The 18,039-nt window shown below is 44.2% G+C and overlaps 1 protein-coding gene across 1 annotated transcript in view; it reads right to left on the bottom strand.

The window, feature by feature from the left end:
* Nucleotides 1-6,801: 6,801 nt before the first annotated feature.
* Nucleotides 6,802-18,039, bottom strand: part of FIGLA (folliculogenesis specific bHLH transcription factor) — a 12,718-nt gene continuing 1,480 nt past the window's right edge. The window contains 7 exon segments of the mRNA XM_005867831.1: nucleotides 6,802-6,821; nucleotides 7,074-7,107; nucleotides 12,909-12,928; nucleotides 12,931-13,132; nucleotides 14,917-15,069; nucleotides 15,215-15,234; nucleotides 17,122-17,222. Coding sequence (XP_005867893.1) covers nucleotides 6,802-6,821; nucleotides 7,074-7,107; nucleotides 12,909-12,928; nucleotides 12,931-13,132; nucleotides 14,917-15,069; nucleotides 15,215-15,234; nucleotides 17,122-17,222 — 550 coding nt within the window.

The raw sequence follows: 18,039 nt of genomic DNA, 5'->3' as shown, positions 1-18,039 counted from the left end.
GCCGCCGGGCCTCTGCCCACGTCCACACCCACACCTCCAACTGCCCCCACAGCCAAGAGCTAATATGAGGATTCTGTTACGAGGAAGAAAATCTGAAACGTGACCTCCCTTAGAGGATACCTCCCTGGGATTTAGAAAAAAAAAGTCTTACACTTGGAATATTTCTTGTCTAGGAGGGACAGCTTGACTTTAGAAGATAACACTACTAATGATCTTAATAGCAATTGTCTGACCATTTGAATCCCAAGCCGAAATTATCCCTATCCTAAGTCTGACTGTTTCTGAAGAGAACAACATTGTTGCCCTACCCTCTGGGGGTATGAGTCCAGCTCCCTCCAGTTCTCACTACCTCCTCTTCTTACCTCTCTCCCCTCCCCGCCCCAGAGGAAACAGGTATTTAGTGAATGGGGAGCTGGATGGAGAACCAGAATACTTGGTCACAGTCGCAAACCTGCCATTAACTAGCTGTGTGACTTCAATAAAGTTACTTAACCTCTCTGGGCCTTATTGTCTTCCTCTGTGAAATGACAGTACTTAAAAGGCCTCTCACATTTCTAGTACTCCTGGCAGTATTTCTCAGAGAGTAGGGACATCAAGTGGCAGCGTGGAACTTTAGACCCCAATAATCTCCACCAGCTCCCCAAAGCTCCCCTCACTGCAAGTGTTCCTAAAAATGTGATTTCAGGGCAAGTTCAACTTCCAGAAAAGCCCGCGGTCACTGCCCCCAACAAGGTTACGGTCCCTCTGCTCCTTCTAGGTTCTGGGACACCACAGTCCTTAGACGCCCCCATAAAAATCATCAGACTCCACCGAAGTGCTGCTGCAGAATCAGAATCCCCGGAGGTGAGCCCAGGAATCGGTATTAGTGACAAGTGTCCCTAGTGATTCCTTTGCATGCTAACACTCTATGCAAGCTACTACAGAGAGAGAGAGAGAGAGAGAGAGAGAGAGAGAGAGAGAGAGAGAGAGAGCCTGCCACAGCAACCCTAGAACAACTGGCAGGCATTCCATTTCAGATGCCACAGTAAATTCTGTCTTTCTGCTCTAGCTCCTCCAATTCCTCCATCCCCCAGTCTCTGCTCCTTCCCCTCTCATTTCATCCTCAGAATCACTAAGTCCACAAGCGCTCTCCCCATTCTCACGTCAAAATCTGCTAGAATTACAAGCAACTCACCCACCGGGACCCGAAGTCTCTCTGGCCAGAACCAGGAAGAGATGTATTTATTGACACACTTTAGTTTGCTGTGCATTATCATTATGGACTGGTAATATCTGGGAAGTCAGGAACCCCTTCACCAGAGCCCCGAAATCACAAGTATGGTGGGCCCTTTTCTGAAATAAAACCCCCAAAAAGGAGTAGGGATTTTTTGTTTAGTCCACAAATAGCAGGTTTCATAAATTTCCATCACTCAAAAATGTATTTTCCTGGGGTATAATTTCATTTTCAAACTAATAATAGCAAACTCTTGTTGGCTCCTGCCACTGTTCTCAGGGCTTTACATGCATTTTTATTCACTTAATCTTCTGAAGGTGGTACTATTATTACCCCATTTTATAGATGAAGAGACTGAGGAACAGAGAGGTTAGGTAACTTGCCCAGGGTTGCACAACGAGTGGATGGCTGAGCCAGGATTCAAACTCAAGTACTATGGCTTCAGAGCTTATGAGCCCTAACCACTACTCCACACATGGCCTCTTGGAGGAGACAAAATACTGACTTTTAAAACCCGAACTAGTTCAAGACATTGATAAAGTTGATACTCTCCTTTCCCCCAAAAAAGTTATTCTGCTCCTATAGCCAATAGAGTCTAAAAAATAAAATATAAACCCCCCCCCAGTTTCTCCCAGATGCCATCTGAATACAACTTCCGAATATTGTGAGTGCTGGAAGAGCGGCACCATCCTGTGGCTCCAGGACTCATTCAAATGCCAGACAGAAAACAAGACTTTATTCTATTCATTTCCATAGTAATTGCCTAGATGGAGTTTTAGTTGATGTTCCTGAAGTTCTCTCTCATTCAAGTCCAAACTCACTTTGAAACCCAAGGAAAGAAACTATCACTATAGTTGGCTCCACCGACTGTGCTGGGAAGATCCCTGGTATTTGGAGTCACCGCTGCTTGGCTTTTAAGTAGGGGCAGGGCAGCATAGGAGACTCCATGTCAGACCCAGAAAATCACATTTGGCTAGCCACCAGTGGCCAGTTTAAAATCAGATTTTTCTGACTGATTTGCAATAAAATTATTCCTAATCTCTTTACAAAACTGTTTCTGGCCAGCAATAATTTGTAAAGAGAGCAGATGGCAGTGTAACAGACACCCACAGTGTTCCCACCTCTTGGTGTTCATGCCCTGAGTAATTCCCTTCCCTTTGGTGCTGGCAGGGCCCATGGCTTGCTCCTAACTAATAGAATACAGTACAGGGGATGGGATATCACTTCTGTGGTTGTGTTACATAAGATTCTTCACCTTGCTAGCTGACTCTTTTGATTGCTTTCTTGGCTTGAAGGCTTTAAGCAAATAACCATGTTAGGAAAACTTAAGTGTCAAGGAACTGAGGGTGACATCTGGCCAGATCCTTCCCCAGCCAAGCTTTCAGCTGAGACCCCAGCCCAGACTGCCACCTTGATTTCTACTTGAGAGAGACCTTGAAGGAGAGGATCCAACCAAACCATGCTCAGGCTCAAGTCCTGCCCCATAGAAACTGAGAAAATAAATGTGTTGTTTTAAGTTGCTAAGCTTGTGGTAATTTGTTACACAGCAGTAGATAACTAATAGAGTGTCTTAGCCCTCTGCAGGCCCAGCCAAACTTATCTCTGGCTTTCCCCAGGGTGTGCCAAAGGAACTGACATTCCAGGGGGTCAGCTCTCAACCAATGACCGTCAGGAGTTCATGGATAAAGAGCCTGGATCCATGATCCGAGGTGTTGGGAGGACACCTCTGGGGCATGTGCCTCCGCAGGACTGAGCCTCAGCTGCCCACAGCAGTAACCTGCTCAGTCATGCATCTTTCATAGGCTGCTTCCTTCCGGGCATCACTTTCCCTCTCCCCTGTGGATGTTTCCTTTCCTCAAGTAATCCATAAATCATGGCCTGCTTTTAGGGGAATCCAATTTTAGACAGGAGATGGGGCCCAGCCAGCGTGGCTCAATGGTTGAGCATCAACCTATGAACCAGAAGGTCACAGTTCGATTCCAGGTCAGGGCACATGCCCAGGTTTCGGGCTCTATCCCCAGTGTGGGACGTGCAGGAGGCAGCTGATCAATGATTCTCTCTCATCGTTGATGTTTCTCTCTCTCTCTCCCTCTCCCTTCCTCTCTGAAATCAATTTTTTAAAAAAAGGCAGGAAATGCGGGAGAAACTATGCTTTCAGAGCAAGAACGATGATAAATTCTAAGTCTAGAACTCCCGAAGACCCCACTCTCCCAACAAGCGGAGGTTCAGCCACTCTGTGGCCGTGGCTTGCTGTGGAGAGAGAACTGGGCGTCCAAGGCCTGGGGCTGCAGCCTCCGTCTCAGTGACTCTGTGGCCTCAAGAAAGACTCTGCCCCGAGGTCTCACTTCCCAGCTGTAAAGTGAGGGAACAGTGCTTACCCTCTTTTTGGGGCTGAGTTGTGTCCCCACAAAATCCCTATATTGAAGAGCTAACGCCTAGTACCTCAGAATGTGACTTTATTTGGAGTTTGGTCTTAAAACAGATAAGTAGTGAGATAATTAGAGAATTTAAAAAAAGGTCATAGGAGTGGGCCCTAATCCAATGGAATGGGTGTCTATAAGGAGGAACATGGACACAGACTGGCACAGAGGGAAGATCACATACAGACACAGGGAGAGGGCAGTCATCGCAGCCACAGAGAGAGGCGTCAGAAGATTACACCTTGATCCCTTGATCTCGGATACATTTCTGTTGTTCAAGCCATCCAGCCTGTGGTACCTTGTGATGGCAGCCCTAGAAAACCCAGCCAATCTCCCACCACCCAGGACTGCCGGGCAAACAAAATGGGACACCCAATGAAAGTATTGACAGTCTGATTACTGATTAAAATGAAATAACCAGCAACTGTAACCCCAGCCCCAGGAGGGAAGAGCCAGGCAGGGCAGTGAGTCCCCACACGCAGTTGATGGAGAAGCCCCAGGCTCAGACTCTAGTGTCTAGGCCAGTGATGGCGAACCTTTTCAGCTCGGCGGGTCAGCATTTTGAAAAACTCTGATGTTTCTCTCTCTCTCTCCCTCATATAGAAATTTTTTGATCTTTGCAACCATAGTAAAACAAAGATTTATATTTTTGATATTTATTTTATGTATTTAAATGCCATTTAACAAAGAAAAATCAACCAAAAAATGAGTTCGCGTGTCACCTCTGACACGCGTGTCATAGGTTCGCCATCACTGGTCTAGGCAGTGGTTCTCAACCTTCTGGCCCTTTAAATACAGTTCCTCATGTTGTGACCCAACCACAAAATTATTTTCGTTGCTACTTCATAACTGTAATGTTGCTACTGTTATGAATCGTAATGTAAATATCTGATATGCATGATGGTCTTAGGCGACCCCTGTGAAAGGGTCGTTCCACCACCAAAGGGGTCGTGACCCACAGGTTGAGAACCGCTGGTCTAGAGGAAAGGCAACTCTTGTTACAAAGTGGCAAAGGACTTGGCTAAATTGTGCTTTCAGTGTTTTGTAGAAGCAGAACTTGCAAGTGATGAAATTGGATATTTAGCAGAGTAGATTTCTAAGCAAACTATTGAAGGTGCAACTTGGGTCCCTCTTACTGCTTATAGTAAAATGTAAGAGGAAAGAGATGAATTAAAGAATTTTTAAACAAAAAGGAACCAAAACTTGCAGATTTGGAAAATTCTCAGCCCACCTATATTGCAGAAGGTGAGAACGCTTGCTCTGAAGAGAGCATTAAGGGTATAGCTGGACAACCATTTGATCATGAGATCATGGGGACAACTTCTGGACTTAATCAGCCATCTCAAAAGAGGCCAGGAATAGAGATGGGATTATACCAGCTATGATACTGTCAGTTTGAACTAAAGGGGACGGAGAAAACAGGCCAGAATGAAGGCAGGTGTTGGACTTCCTGGATTCTACAGAACCAGACCATAGAATTATCTGGTTGTAAACATGCACTACTCTTCAAGGAGGCGATTCAGAGATCAGGGCTGCTGCTCTGACCACAGGCCCAGGAGGCAAGTCTATTTCCTCCGGGTTTCAGAGGGCAGGGCCATCACTGCAGAGACCTCTTTGTGTGGGGGAGGGGGGTAGGAGGGGAGTAGGAGGGGCGTGATGCTGCCAACCCAGGGCTCCTGGAAGGTGGGATGTTGAGCCACAGGGGATTATTGTGAAGCCATAAGATCTAATGGGACTTGCCTGGCTAGTGTTGAGGCCTGCATGGGACCCATCATCCTTTATTCTTCCCTATTTCCCTTTTGGAATGGGAATGTCTATCCTATGCCGATTCACCATTGCATTTGGAAACACATAGCTTGTCTGGTTTCCCAGGATCACAGCTGGAGGAGTTTTGCCTCTGGATGAATCATACCCAGAGTCGTACCCAAGTGATATACATACTTAGATGAGACTTTAGACCTCAGACTTTAAAGTTGATGCCGGAATGAGTTAAGGCTCCTGGGGCTGTTGCAATGGAATGAATGTATTTTGCATGTTATAAGAACATGAGTTTGGGGAATTAGGGGCAGAATGCTATGGACTGAATTGTGTGCCCCCCCCCAAAAAAATATTCATATGTTGAAGCCCTAACCCCCAATGTGACTACTTGGAGACCATTAAAGTTAAATAAGGTTCTAAGGGTGGGACCTTAATCCAATAGAATCCGTGTCCTTATAAGAGGAAGAGGGTCCAGAGCTTGCTCACTCACACTAGCTCTCTACTATGTGAAGCCACAGAGAGAAGGCAGCTGTCTGCTACCCAGAAACCAAACCTCCTAGTCCTTGATCTTAGATTTCCCAGTCTCCAGAACTTCGAGAAATAAATTTCTGTTGTTTAAGCCACTCAGGCTATGGTATTTTTTATAGCAGCCCAAGCTAACTAATACATGTTTTGTGCCCCTGTTTCCCCATCGGTAAGACAGGGATAATCGTGGCTACCTATGAGGACAGTTGTGAGGAAAGTTAACATAGAAAAATATGGAGGGCAGAACCCAGCATACTTTAAGTGCTATGTCTCTTTGAGGAACTGTTATAAAGGTGAAGACGGCCTCTATGCTCAAGGTGCTTGGGTGTCCAGCTTGCACAAGGTGCCATAGGGCCTTAGCTAGGTATTGAGCTAACCCGGAAAATTCTCACTCCCATTGGCTAATAGTTACAACTCCACATTCTTCAAGCTTTAATTTGTATTCCTCTTAAAGGTTAATTTTCCCAGGAAAGGTTAGCAGTCACTTATTTCTCAGGTAATGAAAACAGATGGAATGAAAGATATTAGGTGTAGGATCTGAGAGGATGAGGACAGAGACCACTGGAGGGTTGAAGAATAAGAATGCAGGCTGAAGGCCCTGAAATGAAAACAGATGGAATGAAAGATATTAGGTGTAGGACCTGAGAGGATGAGGACAGAGACCACTGGAGGGGTTGGAGAATAAGAATGCCGGCTGAAGGCCCTGCAGCCTATTTCTTCAAAGCATGAAATTAAGGAGAAAGTACAGTTGAGTAGATTTGTAACAAGCAAGGCCATTTAAAGGGTAATGGTAAACTTTGAATTATCACTCACACAGAAAAAATCATTAAAGACTCCAAAACTGCAATTTATTTGTCTGCAGAATATAGACCTGCACCAGTTTTTTCACTTTTCATATTTGGAACCTGAAACACAGAAGAGAGTTTATTGTAAATGCTAAAGATAAGAACAGACAGGTCACAAAAGAAATATCTAAAAACTTGTTCATTTCATTAATAATCAAAGATGTTTGCATTTAAAGACATCATTTTTACCCAGTAAAAATCTATCATTTTAATAGATCCTACTGTTGGCAAGGATATGATGAATTCAGCACTCTTACATAGATGATAGTATTATAAATTAGCACCATGCACCAAGTCATAGATTGTACCTACCATGGCTCAGGAGTTCTACTTCTGGGAATCTATACTTTAAAAAAATACAGAAAGAGTGAAACACATTTGGTTATTTGCCATGTTTATGAGAACAAAAACCTGAAAACAAATATCTGTCTATTAGAAAACTGTCCAATTTAATGAGCCATTAAAACTTGTAATAAAGACCATATATTAACCTCTAAACATGCCAACGGTAGAATAAGGAAAAACAGAACACACAATGTTATCTACCCCATGGTAATTTCTTAACTCAGTTGTATACAAAAAAAATATTTGAAAGCATTTTAGAATATATCCATCAGTGGTTTTACTAAGATCATTTTGTATCCTCTCAATTTTCTGAAATCTCAACTTGAAGAAAAAACAGATGCATGACTAAAAAAATAAACTCACTTAAATGATGGTCAGGCAGTTTGTATATCAGAACTTAGATGTGTGTCACTGTGGATAATAAAACACCAAATGCTTTAACTTAGGTTAAAGTTCTTATTTATTTCCTAGTCCCCTCTCATTCACATTTCAAGGGTGAGTTTTGTCAGAATGAAAGGCTGTTACAGGATTTAACACTATTTCCCACATCCCACTGACTCACTGAATATTGAGCAAGTTACTTAAACTTCTGTCCCTTAGTTTCCTGACATGTAAAATGGATATAATTGTCTGTACATCACAAGTTGGTTACAAAACTTAATAGGTTAGTAGGTACCATCTTCCAGGAACAGTGTCTGGCACAACATAAGTATCAACAACTATTTTTCCCCTGACCTCGATTAAGCCTTTTCACTATCCATGTGATCAAGCTTTCTTTTCTTGAGTTCAAATTTAGCTTTAGACATTTTATTTTAAAAGTTTTTATATAATCTAGAAGGTTTTAAACCTAAGAGACAAATTCATGTAATATTGTGTTTACTTGAAGGGTTAAAGGGTAATTTAATCTTACCAGCCTATAGTCTAGTAGTATATTATATATCATTGTCTTAGTGTTTTTCTTAAGTGTTTCCTGGAAAATCCGAAAAGGTAATATTTAAGCATCAGAATATGAAAACTTAAATTTTATTAATGTTGTCTGGTTCTCACAGTTCATTAAAAAGAAAAGCCTGTTGGCCTCATCTAAGTCAATGCGTTACAGGACCAAGAAGAGTGTGGTCTGAGGAACAGAAACCCAGCTTGCTGCCCAACTGCTTTAATAAAGCAGGTGCACTCCTGTTGTTGGGCGTGTTGCTGGATAATTTGACATATTATCCAATGTACTTTTCCCTCCATCTAGTCCTTGATCTTAGATTTCTCTCATCCACTCAGTCAAGGCTTGGGGTTGGGATGGGTGGCAGCAATAGAGGAGAATGGCAAGAATTGGATGGAAGTTTCCCTCAAAGGTAGAGGCTGGCCTTCCTTGGACAGACAGCACTTTGGGTTAGCAGAAAACCAAATGCTAAGACCACCTAAGCTAGTACTTGAGGGAGGTCAATATGTCCTTCCACCTTTCCCCCTTATTCTAATCCTGGGTTATCCAGAATAGGTCAAGGGCCATTACACGTCAGAGAAATAAAAAGAAAGCATTGGCCTTCTCAAATTATGCTGACAGGTTTAGGAGCACAAACCAGGTAGAGTTCTTGCCAAACACACTTCACACACATACACATGCATGCACACACAACATACCAAAACCCACTTCCATGATTGATTCGACCTTTTGTCCTCATAGAAAAATTAGAGTTCCAACAAACTCCCTCTCTTATTTTTGCAAAGAAATAGAAATTTGTCTATCCTCTAACTTTTTAAAAATCTTCATCAGATTTGGCTTTAAGAGTCTTCCTTAGGTGCTAGTTGGATCTCTTCCCAAGTAGCTGCAGCCTCAGGAATCCTCCACCTGAATCACTCCAAAGTCAGATGGATCCCATCCTGCATGTCCCAGATCTCACCCTTCCAATGTTCCAGAGAGGACGACCAGCATCCGTATCATCACAGCCCCAAACCCTCAGTGCCCAAAGTTCAGAAGACACAATAACACCCTAGAGCCAAATGCAACCACTGGCACAGCCTTCCCTCTGAACCTCAGTGCCCTTGGTCTGGGGCTGCAAAGTTAAATGCCTAAACTGGTGAAGTAATAGGGGTGGTGGAGACCAACAAACCAGAGAACACCCACCCCATCAAAAAGGAAGTTCAGTTTTTTTTAAATACTCTGTTGGCTAAACTTATCAGAATATGGCCCCTAGGCTACCAGTGAACACTGGGGCAGACAAAAGTGCTTCCTAAGGAAAAGCCTAGGCCAGTGATGGCGAACCTATGACACGCGTGTCAGAGGTGACACGTGAACTCATTTTTTTTGGTTGATTTTTCTTTGTTAAGTGGCATTTAAATACATAAAATAAATATCAAAAATATAAATCTTTGTTTTAATATGGTTGCAAATATCAAAAAATTTCTATATGTGACATGGCACCAGAGTTAAGTTAGGGTTTTTCAAAATGCTGACACGCCGAGCTCAAAAGGTTCGCCATCACTGGCCTAGGCCCACCCCACTGCATGGTTAGGGTTTTTGCTAAAACACACAGCCACTACCTGGGGGAAATGTGAGAGGGAAGACAGAAGGATAGATGCTTCCGGGCTTTCCCTGGGTGATGATAAATTAATCCCAACTCATTCCAGAGCTTAAAATGCCATTAGAAGCAATGTCTGCAGTGATTGCTTTCACACGGAGATTACCACAACCTGCAGAGGAAGTAGTAGAAATCTACCACCCACACAGCTTTCCTTCTCTGAGAAACGCTTTCCCAGGACTGCTGCCCGGACAGGCCAAGATTTAGAAGTGTGTGGTGGGGACACCTCCGGGCCTCATAATAGACACCATGTTTATCCATCTCTCTCTTTCCAGAGCTCCTCTGACCCAGCACAATTGGCACCTCACCCCAACACTGAAGGTGGCCTTTGTACAGCGACACAACCTCCACAGGATCACAGGCCACTCTGAACAAAATTCAGAGTCTTGCGTGATTTGAAATGCCCACATCATAGCCACGCATGACAATAGAAGGAGTCAACAATGGTGGTTTATTCAACATCTTGCCGCCCAGCAATGCCCAATCCCCAAACAGCAAGATCTTACACCTGCAAGTCCAATTCTAAATGACATCTAACCACTGTTTTTAGGATGGAAGAGGCTCTCGAGCCTAACAACACACATACGGTTAAGGCATTGCCACCTACTAAATTAGCCTCGTCTGGACCTTGACATTAATCCCTATCCCCACCCCGGCCAGATGCTGTGGCATCACCTGGCCCACAGCCCTCTCCATCCACACACATACTTGCTGATTCAGTCCCCCAAGTGAACCTACCCTCGCCTGAGAAATTAATCTCCATTCCTACCATCAGCAGATCTTATGTACTTCGTTTGGAATTTTGCCTCTCAGGAATGTTGCTGATCTTGCATAGCCTGTTCAGACACATCCCCAAATCCCAAAATATGACCATCTCTGCCAGCATCCGGAGTCCACTCCTCAAATCCTCTCCAAGGGCAAGAAGGGCTAAGTGGGACATCAGGTTGGCAACTTACTTTTAAATGGGTCAGGAGAAACATTCTTTGTACTGTACTTGCAAGTTTTCTACAAGTGGATTATTGTTTCAGAATAAATGTTTTTATTTTTAAAAATGATTTGAACATCAAACTATAAGAAACCCTTGACAAAACTGATGAAATCCTAGAACACTTCTGCAAAAAATGACTCTCTATATTCAGGCCTTAGAGAGCACACAGAAGTTATAGGCATATATTAAAAATCTAAAATTTATGAATTCTTTATTTTAAGAATGAGAGGCCCGATACATGAAATTTGTGGGGGCGGGAGGGTCCCTCAGCCCAGCCCGTGCCCTCTCGCAACCCGGGACCCCTCGTTCCTAATTGCCTGCCTGCTTGGCTCGCCACTCTTCAGCGCCTGCCATGGAGGCGGGAGAGACTCCCACCACCGCTCCCCAGCCGTGAGCCTGGCTTCTGGATGAGCAGCGGTCCAGCTGTGGGAGCACACTGACCACCAGGGAGCAGCTCCTGCATTGAGCATCTGCCCCCTGGTGGTCAGTGCACGTCATAGTGACCAGTCATTCTGGTTGTTCTAGAGGCCCGGTGCACGAAAATTCGTACACTGGGGGGGGGAGGGGTCTCTCAGCCCAGCCTGTGCCCTCTCACAGTCCAGAAGCCCTTGTGGGGGGAGGGGGGGACGGCGGGGGAGTGCTCAGCCAGCAGTTGGACATCCTTAGTGCTGCCGTGGAGGCCGTAATTTCAGCTTCTGGCTGAGTGGCACTCCCCTTGTGAGAGCGCACTGACCACCAGGGGGCAGCTCCTGCGTTGAGCATCTGCCCCCTGGTGGTCAGTGTGCGTCATAGGGAGCGGTTGAGCGGCCTTAGCATATCATTAGCATATTACGCTTTGATTGGTTGAATGGACGATCAGATGACTGGACACTTAGCATATTAGGCTTTTATTATATAGGATTAGCACACTCTTCCAATTAAACTTGGTTAGCTAAAAGACTAAAAATGAAGTGTTTTGTTCCCTATCTAAAAGAAATTTTCAATCAGAACTTTTGTTTCCTACTAGAAAAAGTTAATCCCTACTTTAAATCAATTTACTAGAAATGGCCTATCTCCAGGATCACTTATCCTTGGAAGACACGGGTCTCCTATACGTCCTTGCTGCTGGTGTCACCAGCATAGTCTTGCTCTGCTACGAGGCCCAACAGGACTGGCAGAAACGGAACAGCCGGTTAGCTCACCATGAGAATGGCATGGTGATGCCCACCTGATAAGCATCAGTGGGGATTAAATGCAAGTAAGATTCTAGCCTTACTACTCTAGTACATATTAAAACTTACATTTGTGGAAGCATTACTGTTATTAACTTAGATAGCCAGGTTCAAGTTTCAGTTCAGGTCAGATCTACATTCTTTTCTTTCATTCTCAGTCAGTTGCTGTCAGCTTATGTAGTAGCAACAGGAATTCTGTCTCCTAAGGGTTGATTGGCAAGGGAAGGTTTATATCTCAAATGGCCCAGAATTTGAAAATCTAGACGAAGTATGTGCACAAATGGAGTACTTAGAAAAGAGTAATCAAATCAGAAATGGTAACCAAAGCCAGCCGGTCAGCAGGAAGCCTGTAAGACCTCAAACCTGAGTGGAGCATTGGCGAGAGGCATGTGAGAAAACCCTGAACACTTGCTACAAACACAGCTAAAGTGTCTGTGGCTCATTGTTGATTGCTCACCAATCAATGCTGATTGCTCGCCAATCAATGTGATTGCTCATGGTGCATCAAGCAGACTTAATAATGTATGTGCAATTGAACATTGACATGCCAGGTACTGTGCTAGACACTTCACTGACATGATGCCATTTGAACCTCACAGTTGTTACTATAAACTCCTTGTTATTACTTAGAAAATGCTACCTTATAACAAGACCAATTTATTTAAGTGTGTGTGTGTACATGCGTGTATATGCTATGACCATGCAGCTTTATGTATGGCGATCTAGTACTTATTTCTTTTTCTAGAGTCCTCAGGGTCCAGAAAACCTTTTGATATATTAATGAGGGTCATAAATAAGCTTAGGTCTATGATAAGTGGTTCTGGAGGAGTTGGCTTCCCCTTGGGCTGCTTACTGGTTCATTTGGGGACATAATAATAGATCTTCCAAATTAGCCAACTCCATCTTGCAACCTAAGTGCTTTCACAAAATGATCTTGTTTCAATAATGATTCATCATAAAAAATACCACACACTTCAAGGGAAGCATTTTGAATTTTTTTTTAATCTATACTGCAATTTAAGAAGAAAGACTTTACCATACTCCTGGTAGGGGAGTAACTCCAGTTGTAGACATCACGCTCTGGCGACAAGTGCAGGCTGGTTCACCACTGCCACCATCTGCCCAGGGCCCTTCCTCCTCATTCTTCAAGCCCACATCACAGCCAGCACATCGAGTGCTGTTCCTCAATTGCTCTTTAGCCATGGATGTACGTGGTTCGGAAGTACTGTTTATATAGTTCTGATGATCTGGGTTTTCTTTCTAGAAATCATATTTAGTTGTCAAACGCTATGACAGTCAGACTTTGAAGATTTAAATCAATATATTTCAAAATTGTAATGGATAACATTTAAGTTATAAGGGCAATTCTTAAGTTATGGAGAGAAAAATCATTGCTCAATGGACTGTATTTTGTTTTTCTATAACCTTAAAATGTTGTGCAATGGGCCACTGCATTTAAAATATTATAGCAACATGGGACAGATCCTGTACTTTAATGAAAACAGCATAAAACTAAGCGCTTCTGTTACACAAGAAACATACAAGAAAAAAACTAAGGCAGGAGAGAAAAATCATTGCTCAATGGACTGTATTTTGTTCTTCTATACCTTAAAATGTTGTGTAATGGGCCACTGCATTTAAAATATTATAGCAACATGGAACAGATCCTGTACTTTAATGAAAACTGCATAAAACTAAGCGCTTCTGTTACACAATAAACATACAAGAAAAAAACTAAGGCGGCCACTTGTATATCTGCAAACTATGGCCATGCTAAACCCAACTATCCAATTTGGCCAGTAGGACAATCCATTCCTGTAGAATGTGTCCTTCCGGTCATCACTTAAGAAGGACTAGTATACAAGAAAAAAAAACACCCCAAAAAGTACAATTATGCACCTGGCTATTTCTGCCTTAAGTTTATAGAATGATTGTTTCTCTTCTGGTATCTGTCCTTCAATTCTGTCCCTAAACACGGACCCACTGCTACTTGGAAAAGACCTTTACTGGCTCTAACAGCTTTTCTTCTCCCTTTGGTTTTTAACCTTTCCTTCCAGTCTCAGACTTCCAGGCTGAATGGACTTGAAGTTTGCCACTTCCCTCTGCTTAGACTCCAGATTTTTAGCAATAACACACCCGCAACCCCCTACCAGCTGGCTTCCAGCCATTCCTATTCCACATCTCAAATGCTGGACTTGGTTGCCTTTCCTGAGCTCTCTGTGCTCCTCCCACTGCTTCCCACCCCCAGATTTTCAAGATTCCCCCGTCCCTGACTTTAGGACCCATCTTGCTTCTCTACTACCTTCCTACCAACTTCTCTCTGATGGCTCCTCCTTCCTCCTGTCAATAATGTCACTTAGGCCTTTCCTCTCTTCATATTTTACCTCCTCTGATGACGAATCCATTCTCTGGCTTTCAAGGTTTGCCTCTCCATGGAATGAGCCCATAAAATCATCCCCCTGTCTTCCACTGCCTAATGGACACTTCTGAGCCATGCATTCTGAGAACAGTGGTGACGTTATGGTGCTTCGCAGATTGCAAAGAAGGTTCATTTGATTGCTGTCAGCAGACTATTGCTGGGCTCTCCAGCAGGGTTGCCCTTTCGGGAGGACCTTTCCCAAGGGCGATCCCTTTGGGATAGAAATGCCTCTTCCTTTCTGGGTCCTGTCTGGTGTTTCTCTTGCTGAAGAGAATCCACCACCACAGTGTGGGTTTATGGGAGCCTCCTCTCATGACCCAGCTATCAAGGTTCTATGAAAGATTCAGCATTTAGGAGCTCAGGGCCCAGGGCCATGACAGAAGGTATAGAGATGGTCAGGAACATGACTCCAAATCTTACACAGACTTACACTCAGGCCCTGCTCCTGACATTTCTTAACCGCGTGGCCTTTAACTGTATTTTGTGTTCTTCCTCTATAAAATGAGGACCATAAATACCTCAGAGGGTTGTTATAAACTAACTGGAATGTATACATAAATTGCCTGGCACATACAAGGGCTCAATACATGATAGATCTCATTGCTCTAACTTCCTAAACCTTTACCTCGGAGTCTTTGGCTCTTCCCAAAACATCACCGAGGACTCGTATGTATTCAGTTGCACCTTTAAGAATATCCACTTTGCTAGGCTTCCTGCTTTGAGGAAGAAATGGCACCAATGCCTTCAGTTTGGAAAAACCACGGTTGAGATTTTTTATCTGGAAAACAAAAAGGCACAGTGAGAACAGAGAAGCCAATTTGTACAGACATCCCCCCAAACCACAGAAGGGGGCTTTGAAGGCTCCCTTCCACAGCTCTCTTGTCTGGGTGGGGCATCTAAGCAGGCACATGCCACAGAGTCACCACTTCACCGACAACAGTCCCTGGCGAGGAAGGGGAGGGGGAGTGTCATAAACTCAGCACTGTGGTGGACAGGCTAGAAGGAGTGTCTATGTTCACTTGATCCCTTTCTGTTCCTCTGAGAACACAACCACTGCACTGTGACGCAGAGGCAGTAGGGGCAGTGGCTAAAAGCTCTGAGTCCACACAACTGGGTTTAAAGCCCAGCTCTACCATTTAGCTTTACAAGAGTCTTAGGATACTTCACATCACCAACACTTGGTTTGCTTATCTGCAAAATGAAAAATACCTGCCTTGTACTATTTTTTGTTATAACTCTTCAACTTCTTGCCTAGCTGAGTGGATGATTTAGAGTAAGAGTCCAGAGAGTCTGCATGTTGGTGAGACTCAAAAGGTAGAATGAGATGCTTTTTTTTTTTTTCAAATATCCAGGGTCTAGTTCCTCAGCTCCAAAGCCCGAAAGTGTGACAATATCCCCCTAGGGGACACAGGTCTTGAAAGACCTGGCTCCTACTCTACCATAAAGCCAATGTACTCACATAGCAAGCCTCTCCCACCCCACATCAAAGTGGACTAAGGACAGAGTCAGTCCATTCACCACAGAATAAAATAACCAGGAAACATGAAATATTGAACTTGAATAATCAAAGAACTATAAATTATAACAGAAACAGGTGCCGTTTTTCATGTGCCACGCTGGTAAGATTGTTGTTTTGGTTTGTTCATCATACCCAGTATTGAGGACGGAAAAGGGAATGATCCTATATCTTGTAAAAGGGGATAAAAGTTGGTAACTCCTCTAGAAAACAATTGGAAAACTTGCATCAAAAGTTGAGACTGTATGTATCCCAGTAATTCCACATCTAGCATTTTATTCTAAAGTAATGAGCAGACATGGACAGAGTTTATGTACCATAATAAGTTGCAAAGAGCACACATGTCCCACAATAGGAGACTGGGTAAGTTATGGTCCATTTCTAGGTCAGTCTATGCCATTAAAAGTAGCTCTTTGTCAGCCTGCAGACTGAAAGGTCCCAGGTTCGATTCCGGTCAAGGGCATGTACCTTGGTTGCGGGCACATCCCCAGTAGGGGGTGTGCAGGAGGCAGCTGATCGATGTTTCTCTCTCATCGATGTTTCCAACTCTCTCTCTCCCTTCTTCTCTGTAAAAAAAATCAATAAAGTATATATTTTTTATAAAGTTGCTCTTTGAAAGCATGCTTAGGGATATGAGGAAATGCTTTTGATAATGTTAAGTAGTGAAAAAGATACAAATATATCTTCAATATGTGTACTAGATGGTTACAACTTTGAGAAAATTATATCTAGGGTGTCCCCCAAAAATGTATACATACACTTTGAATAACTTCAAAGGCAGGGTTTATTAAAATGCATTTCATTTTCAAAATTGAGCTATCAATTAAAGTGTGTATACATTTTTGGACACTGTATATATATACACATAACTAGAAAAAAAGACTGGGAGCATGTACACAAAGAATGATAGCTCATTGTCATCATGTTTGTGTCATGGGTGTTTCTGTTCCCTATATAGTCATCTGTATATTTTCCACATATTCATTGCATCATTATAAAGAATAAAGGGGATTAGTTTTAAAATAGTGGATAACACCAGGACGAATTCTCCACAGAAAGCGATTCCTTCCTGGTGGGGAGGCCCACACAAAATGCAAAATATTGGATCCGAATCTTGTTTGAGGGCCACATCATCACAGCAGATCACAGGGTTATTTTCATGAAGAGTCTAGTGTCTGGTAAAATCATGCTTCTCCACTCTTGCAAGTTTCCCAATTTTCCCTTAAGTCTTTTACTCTTCCTTGGTCCTTTCTCTGCACACTCTTTCCCGGACAAAGCTCCTAGCTGATTCACGGGGCTACGTTTCTAAGGGGCCGATGGCAGCCAGCTGGGGCAGTGGCCCCAACTGCTCCCACAGCAGGTCCTCCAGCACCTCGGCCGGCCGGCGGGGTGCCCAGGAACAGGCCCCAGCAGAACTTTTTCCTCAAATCCCAGCTTAAATGTGCGCCCCTGCCTCTTCCACCATTCACCCTTCCCTCTCCAGGATCCTCTTCTGCTGCAACGCAACCTACAGAGACTGCAACTGAACCAAAGGAGACGGATCTGACAAGTTTGGAGGCCGAGTTTCATTACAAATACCAAAAGCTACCAGTAGATGCCGCTCCTACTACGGCCCACGGGACCATTCGGGTGGGTGATTCAGCGCGAACCCAGCCTGACTGAGAAATGGGCACTTTCTCTATTTTGTCAGGAGATTAACTGGGAGTCTGGCGCACACTGGGGCATTGGGGAAGGGGAGGTAGGGTTGTTTGTTTTTGTTTGTTTGTTTAAAGAGTAACTTCCTTTAGGCCCCACTCACCCCATTTGTGCTTGGAGACAGAGACACAGAGCACAGGGAAAAGGGATGGCGAGAGGCCTGCGCGCCCCAAGCGCCCACCAGCGCACTCCGTTGTGAGATTTAAGCGCAACTCGGGTGCTCTAAACTTTTAAAAGCATCTGCCAAGGGGAGACATTTCTGAGGTTGTCAGGGGCCTCCTCAGCTCCGCAGATGTGTTAGCACAAGTCCAGGTGGGTAGGCACGTGAGGTGCCCATCCCAGTGGCGGCGAGTGAGCAGCTGGACCAGGGTGGCGGGTAACCAGGCCACTGTCATGCACCCTGGCTAGGACACAGCCGGCCCTCAGGAGGCCGGCGCTCCTCGGGGGAGCCCCACGGTTGGCCAGCGAGTGGGTGCACTGGGGTGACCAGGTGTGTTGGGAGCTGGTAGCGGGGATGGGGGCGGGGGGAGGGGAGAA

The sequence above is a fragment of the Myotis brandtii genome, unplaced genomic scaffold (assembly GCF_000412655.1).
Source record: "Myotis brandtii unplaced genomic scaffold, ASM41265v1 scaffold251, whole genome shotgun sequence".
Taxonomy (NCBI): Eukaryota; Metazoa; Chordata; class Mammalia; order Chiroptera; family Vespertilionidae; genus Myotis; species Myotis brandtii.
This window is presented reverse-complemented; position numbering and strand designations above follow the sequence as displayed.